We start from the raw sequence: 14,579 nt of genomic DNA, 5'->3' as shown, positions 1-14,579 counted from the left end.
ACTCACATCAGCATGCATGCACGTGCGACATTATTATATTATATTATTACATATTATTATATTATACAAAATATTATTATTTTATATTACTTTATTTTATTATATTTTTAGTATCTTATATTATATTCAATATCATAAATAAACCTTAATAAAAAATTTCTTTAAAATATTTTTTAACGCTCTCCGTCGCGGTGCTATCGCATTCTCTTATGCTTTTTTCTGTGCATAGTGTAGAGCAGATTTTTGCTTTTTCCGATATATCTCGAAAATTATTGGAGATATCAAAAAATGTTTTATACAAAAGTTTTATGGTAACAATATCTCTATCTAACTACATTAATAAAATTAAAAAAAAAAAATTTTTTTTAATTATAAAAAACAATTGTTTAAAAAAAATTTTTTTTAAATTTAATTACTGTAGTTAAATAGAAGTACTTTTATTGTAAAACTTTTTTATAAGAAATTTTTTAATATTTTGTTTAGTTTACGAGATATATCGAGAAAACGAAAAATGTCTCAATTTTTAAAGGGTGGTTTCACCCCTTTAAACCGTTTATGGGCAGCTACGATAAATTTCTAAATTCATGTATTTACCCCCTCTACATTTATGCCAAGTTTCATTAAAATCAGAATTTTCGAGTTCGCGAGGTTCCCTTGTAAGTAGGAAGTACAGGGATAAGGTACGATGGGTGGGAACGCATGTATGTGAATGGGAGACTGCGTATGAAAGAGTGAACGCAACGGATGAAAGAGAAAGAGCCGGAATGATAAGACTGTATGGGCGTACGGTTGGAGATATCGCGTATGAGCTAAAGACAGATTCGCAATGGAGGAAGAGCGCGAGCACTCCGATGATGGTTGCAGCAGCGGGCGGCGGCGGCGGGCGCGGAACTTAATTCCCCTCTCTCCGCTTTAAAGAAAGGTTGCGGGCTCGAAAATCCTGTGTTAGCAATTTCCCGCGCTGCGAGACTCCCTGATCCGCGTGACGCCATGCCCTCGCGCGCCTACAAGTTTTCCCCACACCCGCTCCCCCCTGAGAGCTCCCGAGTTAGAACTGGCTTATTCAATTACTCGCACCATCTACGAGACGTACGGTATGCTGACAGTTTCTATTATTTTTTTGACAATTGCAGACAGTTATAAATACATGCACTGATGATGGCCGAAACCAATGCGCCAAAACGTCTGCTGTAATCTGCATAGTAGTCCTCTTACGAAATATATATATTATAATATTACTAGCAAACTCTATCCTGCTCTGGCTCTATTAGCATTTATTTCACCAAACTTATATTAATTTAATATTAAGAGCCTTTCTAGACATATCACTATTTTTTAAATTTATAAATACATAGTTCCAAATATTTCAGTGCATTTTGCAAAGAGGATCAAAAGAGTAAAGTGTTGTATCATAGCGAGCAGATTTTTTAGTGTTTTTTGATAATTCCAACCTGATTAAAAAAAATAAATAGATGGAACTCTTTGTAAAATGCACTGAAATAGTTGGAACAATACGGGAACTATCCAGAATGTAATAGGAACAGTCACCACACCGTACGTCTTGTAGATGGTGCGCTAGGGTCAGCTTAAATAACACAGGCACACACAAAAAAGTGGTTGGTCCGGCAGACTAGACTAGTCAATCCTTATGTATTTCGACCCGCTGAATCCAAATCCAAGGTCAGAATTGCTGCATTGGCTCACTTTTTCCTAATCTCAAAAAAAAAATTTTTGTAATCTTAGTCCGGCGGACCAGACTAGTCTATTTTTATGTATTTTGATCCGCTGAATCCGAATCCAAGGTCAGAATTGCAAAGTTAGCTCGCATTTTCTAACCTCAAAAAAAAATTTTTTTTTAATGTTAGTCCGGCGGACCAAAATAGTCTATCCTTACGTATTTTGACCCGCTGAATATAAATTCAATGTCAGAATTGCTGCATTGGCTTATTTTTTCCTAACTTCAAAAAAAAATTTTTTTTAAATCTTGGTCCGGCGGACCAGACTAATCTATTTTTATGTATTTTTGACCCGCTGAATTCAAATTCAAGGTCAGAATTGCTGAATTGGCTCATTTTTTCCTAACCTTAAAAAACACCTTGTAAAAACAGTTTGGTCACAAATGTATAATCCGGAGCGTGCAAGCTTGCGTAACCACATTACCCGGGGAAAATTCAATACGTATGACATGTTTGAGTTTCTGTGAATGAATAGCGTAGAAAATTCACTCCCTTTTTCTATTATATCTAACTCTTTTATTCACGAAGGTTCTGTGCAATGGCTTTCTCTTACGTTTCTTCCCTTTCACAGAGACATCACGTTTGAGCGTCCAGCAGAAATCAGCCATCATATTTACATCCCACTTGCCTTGATATCGATACTTCATCTCTTTGATGTCCTGATGAAATCTTTCTCCCTGTTCTTCACTATAATTACTTAGATTTCTGGGAAGTCGATATGAGAATCTAAGAAATGCAACTTAAGATTCATTAGGCAACCTAGGTTTCTATAGTTCTCCGTCATTTCCGCCACCTTTTCTCTGTAATCTTGTCTTTTGTGGTTTCCTAGAAAATTTTCTCTGACACCTTTGAAACTCAGCCATGCTGCTCTCTCGTCTTTATTCATTTTGGTGACAAAATTGTCGTCTCTTAACATTTTTCAACGTTTAACAAACGTATTTGAGGTCCATCGATTCCTTCCCACAATTTTGCATCGGAAATGTTGGAAAATTTTTCTTGTAACTACTGGTAGCATTCACCATTTTTATTCAGAGCTTTCACCCATTGTTTCATGAGTCCTAATTTGATATGAAGAGGTGAAAGAAGAACTTTTGAAGGCTCAACTAACGGTTTATTTATGATATTTTTAGACCCAGGTTGCAGAGACGTTCTTGTCGGCCATTCTTTTCTTATGTAATGGTTCGTTCGATCTCTACTATTCCATTCACATAGAAAGCATGGATTCTCATATCGACTACTTTTGTGTAACCTGATTGTTGAACCAATATGGTGAGACTTTTTAGATCCCCACAAATTTGCCATCTATGTATGTTCTGTGTATTTAATTTTTTCAAGAACTGTTTTCAGGTTTGTGTACTCTTCTTTTATCACTACCGAGTGCGTTACAGGAATGGAGGCATATATATCAGTATTGTGCAGCAACACTGCTTCTCTTAGAAAAATCGATGAATAGTCTCTATTCATCAAACTTGTAACATCCAGATTTCAGTTTGTTCATTAATCCAAACTTTCAAGAATAAATGAGTTGTATATAATAGAAAAAGGGAGTGAATTTTCTACGCTATTTACTCACAGAAACTCAGACTTGTTATATATATTGAATTTTCCTCGGCTAATGTAGTTACGCAAGCCTGCACTCTGAATTATGCATTTGGATTCGGATTCAGCGGGTCAAAATACATAAAAATAGACTAGTCTGGTTTGCCGGACCAACATTTAAAAAAAAAATTTTCTTGAGGTTAGAAAATGTGAGCTAACTTTGCAATTCTGACCTTGGATTCGGTTTCAGCGGGTCGAAATACATAAGGATTGACTAGTCCGCCGGACCAACCACTTTGTTTTTGTGTGCCTGTGTAATTAATTCTTAGCTGGTACACTGGTTCGGTTGAGACCCCAACCATTCAAACGCTTGCAACGAGAGAACTTTTGAGTTTTTTTCCTTACCAAAATTCTTAGATACTCTTCAATTATCAACTTAATTGACAAATTATGTTGTTTTCATGAAATATCATATTAAGTACGTTAAAAAAAGGATACAAAAAAGAAACAAAAAATGACCCTTTTTACTTATAAATTCATAACTTTTTCATTTTTCAATGTTAAAAGCTAAAATTTTATCTGGATACTCTCGAAATATAGCACTTTAAAGAAAAAAATAGTAGAATAGTGGTCGTTTCAAAAAAGGTGTTTATTTTAAGAATTGAATTGACGAATTTTGATCAATTAATAAATATCTTTTTTCTCATTATAAATTTATTTATTCATTAAATATAACTAAATATTACGTTTTAAATGAAGAAAAATGGATAAACTAAAATAAGTTGATATTTTTTGAAAAATATATTGAAAAATAACTGTCTGATTTCTGTGAGTTCTGGATTAATATCCAATGTTTCGTTGCGTTGTATTGTAACGTTTTTTGAATATTGCGCGCTTTGACATGCAGTGATGCAAGACTATTGGCGTTATCGACGCGGCGCTTTCTCGCCGATCTGTGATTTTATTTGCATCTGTTGGCACCAGTGCGAGCGTGACCGGATGCGCAGAGAACTAAGATGGTCGTTGTATCGATAGTGTGCAAATAAAAAGGTTCAACATAAATTCACACCACAGTTCGTTCTTCCCGTTTTATCCAGTCAATAAATAAATCGTTCAATAACTATTCATTTACGAGCCAGTACAATATTTAAAACATGACATGATGACCATCACAAATTGGTCGTTAACAAGACGCACACCCTTCCTTAGTTTTCTTGTCTTTTTTTCAAGTGCAAAACCCACACCTGTCTTGTTGGTAACTGCAATCTCTCATATGGTTAATCGGAATTTACATCCCTTTTAATTATCCCCGCTATAGCCAATTTCAAATTTTTATGTATAGTTACTATCTCGTAACGTTTTTTCAAGAACAGCATTACCAAATGCAAGTATAATTTTTTAAGGCAAATAATTGCCGTCCATTTTCCGTTGCTGTTCGCCGCTCTTAGCTTGCATTTCAAGAGTATTCTGGTGTTGACAATCGCTTGGTGTAACATTCCATAGAATATTTGCATCGGCCATTTATTCGTTCTTCGTGTGACCGTGTACGCATGGCAGAGCTGATCGAAACAGTCCGTGCCTCCTTTTGTTTCATTGTAGTGATAAATAACATTTGGCTTGCCATTTATCGTTCCTGTTGTATGTAAATATGAAGAAACAAGTAGTACAATCTTATTTTGGCGAGGGAGACTAGCGTCAAATCGGACGTATGGCAAAACTTGAAATTCGGTGACTCTTTGAAAACAACTTTTATTTCAGCATGAATTTGCCTTTTGTTTTCCCTTGTGCCTGTAATAGTTATTTTGAATGGGTCTAGAAGCATTCGTTACCGTAGTGGTACTGATGTGAACCAATAATCGCACGTGACTGTACGTTTAGATCCATGAATTGGAGCAATGACTTCACGAAAAAAGTATTCTAGAATGGATTTGTCTCTAATTCGAACAGAACCCTTATCTAAATAAGATATCAAGTACGAGGTTTCTGCATCGTTCAAAGTTAATATTTTCAATCTATATTTGTCGACCTTTTATGTACATTCGGAAACCGCAACGTCTACGAAAACTCAGTAGCTGCTCATCAACGGTACACTTGTTACTTATTGTATAGTAACGTTGACAATTTGCAATAAAAATATCCCAAATTTTGCGGATAAGTGCATATCTTTATCATCTCTTGTGTCTTTGTCGTCCAAACGCAGGCATGATGGGAATGTATACCTATGTCTGAAAACATGCATCTATACAGTATTATGCTATTTATTTTGTCATACAGTCTATTATCATCAACGTCAGATGATTTTCGAAGGATAGCAAAATATAATACTCCAATGTAAGCTCTGATCTCGTCAGCGTCAGTATGATAATGATAAGTTTCTAATTTGTTTTCGACTAACAAAAAAGCACAGATTTCTTGAATTTTCTTGTTCGTTTGTTCAACAATAATTTGAATAATTTCTTCAGTAAAAAGAATTTCCCAAAACTGCTCAATCATCTCTAGATTCACTGCGACATCTGCTGAACTAACAATGTGTTTACGCGGAACATTACTTTTTCTATCTGATCTACGCTGCGGGGCTCTTGTATCCCAAGTAAATCCATTTTTAGCCCTTAAGTTTCGAGCTTGGTTGGCCATAAATGCATGACTCCAAAAGACGTTGCTCTAAAGTGGCATTTTCTAAATCAACTTTTCCGTCCATTTCGAATTCTTCTGCAAATTCTGAATAATATCAGAACTCTGTAGATTGAGTTTCATATTGTTTCACTACTGTCTGGATCACTCGTACAATCCTCTTCGAGTAGTTGTTGGCTGAGATATTGTATCGACCGAGACCGTAAATTATGAGCGAGTCCCAGATGCGCACAGCAATAAACGGACACAGCAGGCACAGTAACAAACGGACACAGTGCGAAACTGACACAGTAACAAATGCGCACGATGCGAAACGGACAAATGCGCACGGACTTACCACATGGGTTGCGACTTCTCAGGGCACCCCTACCGACGGGATAGATGCGGAGAGGGGGCAAAGCCTCCTCGCGCGCGCGCGCGCGCGTATGTGTGTATGTGCGTGTGCGTGGTGTGTGTGTGTGTGTGTGTGTGTGTGTGTGCGCGCGTGTGTGTGTGTGTGTGCATGTGTGTGCAAACCATTCTCTACACCACATGGGTTTGCGACTTCGCAAAATTTTGTGGTGTACAATTTTGCGGTGTACAACTTTGCGGTGTACAACTTTGCAGTGTATAAATTTGCGGTGTACAACTTTGCGGTGTACAAGTTTGCGGTGTACAAGTTTGCGGTGTACAACTTTGCGATGTACAACTTTGCGGTGTACAAATTTGCTGTGTACAAATTTGCGGTGTACAAGTTTGCAGTGTACAACTTTGCGGTGTACAAATTTTACGTATCCAATTGCACGGTGTACATTTTTATTGTGTCCAAATTGTAATTTGTCCAGAATTTATTTTCCTGTTTACAAAATTACTGTGTCCAAAATTCCTGTATCGAAATAAACTGTGTCCATTTGAAACGTGTACATTATTTTGTGTTCATTTGCACCGTGTTTGTTTGCACTGTGTCCAAGTGAACCACTCCCTTCTTACATAGAATGTCGAATATAATCATTAATAATTTGATGACTTTACAGTTATTATTGCTTTAGTTCTTCGAAAATGAATTTACCATAGTAATTGATATTTATTGGTTAAATAATCATGATCGACAAGAAATTTTGGCATTAGAAATATAAAAATATTATGTAAAAATGAATTGCAAGAACCCAAAAAATATACCGAAAAAAACTGTAAAACAAAAATAATTAATTTCGATTATCGTTCTGGTGCTGTAAATTTAGTAGAACACGGTTACGGTTTACGGTTTTGGTTCGGTTCAGTCCGCGTCCCTGATTACATTATTAATATATTATAATATCATGAATTATCATAAATTATTACCATTTTATTCTTCTCCAACATACAAGTCAGGAAACTAACGTATTTCATAAGAGATTGTTTAGTCTCTTCATTGACATCATCGTCCTTTACTTCACTCCACTTCTGCAACGAAGTATCTAATTCCTCTAGAAAAGTGTAAAAAGTTTATTAAAATTTAAAAAATTATATATGTAATGCTTTGTTTAAAATTTTTTAATTTATAAATTAAAATACTGTAGTAAGAAAGGTCTTAAAAAATTAAATAAAATAGTTATTTGTAAATCTGTAATTTAAAATAATAATTTTTGAGATATAGAAGTTTAAAGTTAATCAATCAGAAATTATGTTATGCGGTCACTAATATTACCACTTTCCGTGTATAGTTTAGTAACTCATGAACTGTTAAACATAATTCGTAATATTGGCCAACTATAAACCTTAATATACAAAACACTATTATTGTCTCTATTTATATGAAAAAGTTAAAGAAAAAAATATTTTAAAGAAGCGGATATTATAATAAGCAAAAACACTTTTTCTTAAAGTTTAAAAATTTTTTAATTGCCCATTTTTTAAATAAAATTATTTGTATAATTTTTTTACATAATACAATTCTTTTAGTTATTCTTTATTAAAAAAATATTAGAGTTGTAAATGGTCCACAATTAAAGGGATGCTAAAGTTGTCCTGTTTTACCGAATTTTCGAAGTGCGAATCTTTTAATTGCATTTACGGAATTAAAAATCCTTTTCCACAATTAATATATAGATGATAACTGTATGCAGACTTAACAATTTTGTACAAAAGACAAAAAAATTTTTTGTTAGCTTCTAGCGTGGACTCGTAACAAAATGTGCTTGATATAAAAGTTTTGCACTTGGTATGTATAATTCAAACCAAATCCGCACTCGAGTATACATTAAATAACAATACTACGCTTTCAGATTGAGCATAGGCATCTTAATAAAAAAGTTGCATCATTGCAAAAATTGCGTGCCTGGAAAGAGCAATATGAAAACCTTTTTTTTAATTCTCGATATGAAATTCAATTTATAAGTTGATATTAATATATAAACTTTAATTTTAAAAAAGGATTTCCAAATCTGTAAAAGAAATACGTACAAAATTTGGTTAATAATGTGTACGAATGACTACATTATCGACCTCGATCAAGTTTGACGAGCAGTTTAACATCCCCTTAATAGTCCACAAGATAGAAGAAAGTTAATATACACATTGATATAAGCACTCAAAAAATGACTCTTGCAACTACAGGAAAAGTTTTAAGTGTGAAAAATTAATTGATATCTCACGAATTCTTGAATTCTGATTTTAATAAAACTTGGCATAAATGTAGAGGGGATAAATAATACATTTAAGTGAGATTTGGCCTTTTTTAAATAAATAAAGGCTGATACATATTTAAGTCTCGCTTAAAACTAAAATAAAATTGGTGCAATCGGACGTTAACAATACATAATAATGCTTCGAAGCGTTCTACTGCCGATTAATTAATACTCTAGTACGGTATCAGAGTGATTGATTTATTGTCGATTGCAGTTATCGACAGATTTACACTTAATGCTCTTCAAGAAACATTAACCTCTCGTTCTAATGACATGAAGTCTTTGCGTTACGTGCGTTGTGTAAACGCGTTTTCTTCGAATAATTTTTGGTCGTTGAATAATTAACCGGTAGTAATTAATAATAACGAACAGATAGATTTGTTCCCGTGTGTAAATTCGTAAAAGTATGGATACGTGATATATTTTATGAAAGAAAACAATTTTCTGATTGATTTCAGCAATTGCGTAATCTGTGCCCACATAGCACGGAATATTACAGTAATATCGCAGCAAAATTGCAATATATCAACAATATTACATATTATAGTAAATATTATTCACATATTATATATTACAGAAATATTATTCACATATTACACGTTTATAAATAACATTAAAATATTAGGTTATATTGTAGCGAGATTACATTTTAAACAGCAATACGTTAGAATTGATATCACTCACATTAAATTAAGTGTGGGTTTATAATAAGTGTTAGTATGCTTTAAGCCGTAAGAAATTGATAAATCACAGATAAAAAAGAGAAAAAAAATTGATTGTGATTGATTAATTTCTTATGGTTTAGTTTAAAGCTTACTCTAGCTATTTTTAAACTCAACCTAATGTTAAAATGTTATTAATCAGTACATTAATACGTTATATTATAAATTAACTATAAATACAAAATTAAACATAATTTAGAAATGTGACTTCAGGAGCGAAAAAATTACACTATAAATTTATCCATGCTATTTTTAAATAAAAGATATCTGGATGAAAAAACATTTGATAGTTTCAACACTTGTAAAATACTGTAAAACTAAATTTTTTTTCTTGACAATTAATGAATTAATAGCCAGAAACGAATATGATTAGATTCTAATACTATATATTCATTTTTTTTTATTTACTCAATGAAACAGTTGTCAAAATATTTTATAAATGTGTTAAAACTATCTAGTAAAAATATTTTTTTATTTAAATGTTTTTATTTGAAAATGGTGTAGAATTTTTAGTGTAAATTTCTCGTCTTTGAGGTCATATTTTTTATAAATGTCGAATGAGTATCCAGAATACTAAGGTTCGTATTCTGAACTCACACTTATCGCTAAATGCACGTCTAAATGTGCCAATCGACCAATAAGATGTCATCTTATAATAGGCTGATTTAAAGGTACATTTAGTGATAAATGTGAGCTCAGAATATGGACCTAAATATCGCAATATTACAAAAATACTACGTAAATATTACAGTAATACATTCGTGATATATCACCATAATATTACTGTGATCCATTTCAGCGGACATTTTAATATTGTAGTAATATTTTTGTAATATTTCTGCATAATTTATACTATAATATTGTAATGGGAAAACAAAATTTTTGTGATATTCCGTGCTATGTGGGTAATTACTGTAATCTAAAGATACGTGATACTTTTTATGAAAGAAAACAATTTTCTGATTGATTTCAGTCCCACATAGAAATAAAACCTCCAGTAGACGTCTAATGGACGTCTGCCATGGAAGTATAAACTTCCAGTGGACGTCTAATGGACAGTAACAAACGGACACAGACCAAATGAGCACAGAGCCAAACGGACACAGTACAAAACGGACACAGACCAAATGCGCACAGAGCGAAACGGACACAGTGCGAAACGGACACAGACCAAATGCGCACACTGCACATGCGCACAGACCAAATGCATACACGGAAAGTCGCAAACCCATGTGATGCAGTGAATGCTTTGCACGCACACACACACACACACACACGAAGGGGTGCAAGGGGGGCCTTCGGCCCCCCTCCCGCCCCCACCCCGTCCAAGTCGCTAACCTATGTGGACTTTACTCTGCTTGCAATGTACATGGATTGCATTTGGTCCGTACGCACGTGCAGTGTGCGCATGTGCAGTGTGCGCATTTGGTCCGTGTGCATTTGGTCCGTGCGCATTTGGTCTGTGTCTGTTTCGCACTGTATCCGTTTCGCTCTGTGCGCATTTGGTCTGTGTCCGTTTGTTACTGTGTCCGTTTGTTACTGTGTCCGTTTATTACTGTGTCCGTTTGGTCTGTGTCCGTTTGTTACTGTGTCCGTTTCACTCAGCCTGCTGTGTCCGTTTATTACTGTGCGCATCTGGGACGCTCCCAAACCATATTAACGTACTACATCCATCTTAGCATAAGGTTGATGCTTTATTAAAAAAAAAATCTTTTGTGTATATCTCAGTAGCTTCTGAGATTGATCGATTTTACATATATTTGTGGACATAGTTGGATATTTCAGTTTTTTATTATACACTAATAAAAAAAAATGGGGAACACTTTTTATATAGGGAAAATTTAGGCTATTTTCAAACTGCTGTAACTCAGCGAAAAATCATCGTAGAAACTAAATCCAAAAAGCGTTTTAAAGCTTGAAACTTCTTCTTTCAAACGCTTTTTGGCGATTTTAGTTATCTTTTTTTTTCACTAACGTGGCACAATGATGAAGCTTGACGTTAAAATGAAAATTTTTTATGCGAATTTGCTGGGCTGCATCTCGCATGAAAAAAATCATAGAGTATTTTTGTTACTTGCATCTTAGAGCAGGAAATTTTTCCTTTATTTTGAGTGGTTGTTTATTGCTGTACGGTTTTTTTGACCGAGTTATTGAGAGTTTAAGAAAAAATGGTCATTTTGACTTTTTCATCGCTTAGTACTCGTGAACAAATCAACATACAGCGCTCAGCAAAAAAGCGTTGGAAAGCTGAAAGTTTGCACTTTTGAATGCTGTTATTAATATTTTCACAGATTCACGTTTTCTAACAACAAATCGCGTTCAAACTTTACATAAAAAATCACATATTTTACGGTTTTCATTTAGTTTAAGGTAAGGTAAGAAGTTTCAAACTTTAAAACGCTTTTTGGATTTTGTTTCTACAATGATTTTTCGCTGAGTTGCAGCAAGTTGAAAATAGCCTAAATTTTTGGTATACAAAAAGTGTTCCCTATTTTTTTTTTAGTAGTATATATAATATACAATTTATATACAATAAGTGTAATAAATACTTTAATAGTACAAATTTCTAATCGTCGGTCTGTAAATATGATTATAAGAGTGAGCAGAGAGTAACGCGTAACACAATAATTACATGAGAATGAGCGAGAAAGTAATAAAAGCGAGCGAGACGACAACAGAGCCTAAAGAGCGAGCAAAACAGTAATAGAAACGAGCGAGATAAGAATAACAGCACGAGAAGAAGGCTCGAAGCTTGAGCGACTCGAGCTGTACAGCTTGGAAGAGGGAGAGAGAGCTATCTGCACTCTTCCGCTTCCACGAAGCGTGGACAAAGCGTGACGAAGCTGGCCGAGCGCCGGCAGCACACGTACACGGCTTTTTCCGTGTGTGCGTTGTCACCACTACAGCTTTGCGTCACACCGACTAGGTGGCAGAGTATCAAATGTGGCAGAGCTGATTGTCGGATTTTGCACCTCGCGCGCGCGCGCGTGCGCGTATGTGTGTGTGTCACAGCAGAAATAAGGACCCCGCGATTCGTTACTTCCGCAGTATTAAGAAACTCCAAACCTTTGCTGCATGCTGTGTGAGTACATGTGTGTGTGTGTGTGTGTGTGTGTGTGTGTGTGTGTGTGTGTGGTTTGTGTGTATATTTATGTGTGTGTCAGTGTGTGTAATGACAGTGGACGTGTTATGTGCGTGCATGTTCAATATTGTGTGTTACCTTCTTTTTGATCAATTACTGCTTGTAAATGTTCTTGCATGTTTATGCATCTTTTAATAAAGCCCTGCGGAATTTTATACGCTACTCCCAACTCATTTAAATATTATGGCTGTTTCTCGCAACTTCTTAAACGTCTTTTTATCTCGCCCCAAACGTGTTTAATTAGATTTAAGTCTGGACTATTGGCGAGATGATCCAGCAATGTAATATTGTGTCGCTTAAGAAAGCGTCTAGTTATATTTGCCGTATGAGGACGAACGTTGTCCTGCATAAACACAAAATTCAGATGCGATAAACGTAGAGGCAATATATGAGGTCAAAGAATTTCATTTATGTGTCGAACACTTATGATTGCAGGAGGTGACAGGATCACTAATTCAATTCGTTCTGTCTTTGAAATACACCTCCTTTGAAATACGCCATCAGAGAACCATCGTTATGGGCTCGTATTGGTATAAGTGCCGATCATAGTGTTTATTTCGTCGACGCAAAGTACGTGTACGAGCATCATTTCTGGAAAGACAGAAACGCGATTCGTCAGAAAAGTACACATTTTTCCATTTTCTCGTGGTCCAATTTATGTAATCGCGCGCAAATTGAAGACGAATCTAACGATGTCTAAGTGTAAGACTCGGCACTCGCGCACGAGAACGAGAATGAAAATCGGCTTCTTTTAAACGATTACGAGCTCAATATACTGCGAGGATCGTTTGTGTACTAAACATTATTTATTTCAAAGTCTCTTTGTACGTAAACATTACTTGTAAACATTACGGTATGTATGTGGGTAGGTGCGTAATGTTTACGTATAATGGCTTTAAAACAAATGTTTAACACACAGACGATTCTCATAGAGTATTGAGCTCGTATACGAAATTTTTAAAATGCCGCGTAGACATTTAAACACATTTCAAACGACATAAAACGACATTTAAGAAGTTGCAAGAAACAGCCGCGAACGCGCACGTGACGAATCGCGAGGTCCTTACCTTTGCCGTGAAACACATACACACACGCACGCGCGCGATATGCAAAATCCGACCGGCATCTTTGACGTGGTGCACATTGGATACCGCTAATGCCGGCGGTAAGTATCATTAAAAAAAAAGTAAGGTTGACTTTGTAACTTGTTCAAAAGAGTGTAGAAAAATTGTTGAAAAAACGTTGTAAGCAATTCCATGAATGATAAACACGTGGAATAAAAATGTTTTATTCCATAAACGTTAGTGTTTGTTACTATACTTATAGGGGAGTTATTTATACTATAAAACTTTGCTTTAGCGATGTGATTGAATCTTTCTTTACAACAGTACATTGTACTGTGAATTAAACGAAACCCGTGAAATATGCGCTTTTTTACGTAATCTTTAAACGCAATTTGTTGCTAGAAGAAATAAATCTGTGAAAAAATTAATAACTGCATTCAAAAGTGCAAATTTTCAGCTTTCCAACGCTTTTTTGCTGAGCGCTATACGTTGATCTGTTCACGAGTAACAAGCGATTCAAGTCAAAATGACCATTTTTTTCTAAAAATCTCAATAACTCGGTAAAAAAAAATCGTACAGCAATAAACAACCACTCAAAATAAAGGGAAGAGATCCCGCTCTAAGATCCAAGTAACAAAAATTCTCTATAATTTTTTTCACGCGAGATGCAGCGCAGCAAATTCGCATAAAAAATTTTTATTTCAACGGGTCAAGCTTCATTATGCCACGTTGGTGAAAAAAAAGATAACTAAAATCGCCAAGAAGCGTTTGAAAGAAGAAGTTTCAAGTTTCAAAACGCTTTTTGGATTTTTTTTTTACCATGATTTATCGCTGAGTTCCAGCGGTTTGAATATAGCCTAAATTTTCGATATACAAAAAGTGTTTCCTCTTTCTTTTTTGAGTAGTGTAGAATAGCGACCCTGTATGTAAAAATTTTTAAACAAAAATAATATGTTATATTAATACATAAAAATTATTTATTAAATCACGTATAATCTGTGTAACACTAAATTGGAAATATATATTGATGTGTGATAAGTTGCTTGACACATGGAAACGGAGAAGAGAAGGGGAAGGCTGAACACATCTGTAGTATTTGT

General features: G+C 34.8%; 1 protein-coding gene across 1 annotated transcript in view; it reads right to left on the bottom strand.

The window, feature by feature from the left end:
• The window catches only part of LOC105833365, a 56,838-nt gene that overhangs the window by 21,681 nt on the left and 20,578 nt on the right, over positions 1–14,579 (bottom strand). The window contains exon 3 of the mRNA XM_012675063.3: positions 7,227–7,351. Within this exon, the coding sequence (XP_012530517.1) occupies positions 7,227–7,351 (125 nt within the window). The remainder of the gene's footprint in view (positions 1–7,226; positions 7,352–14,579) is intronic.

Source organism: Monomorium pharaonis, chromosome 4 (assembly GCF_013373865.1).
Source record: "Monomorium pharaonis isolate MP-MQ-018 chromosome 4, ASM1337386v2, whole genome shotgun sequence".
Taxonomy (NCBI): domain Eukaryota; kingdom Metazoa; phylum Arthropoda; class Insecta; order Hymenoptera; family Formicidae; genus Monomorium; species Monomorium pharaonis.
The sequence above is the reverse complement of the archived record's forward strand: the minus strand, read 5'-3'. Positions and strand labels throughout refer to the sequence as shown.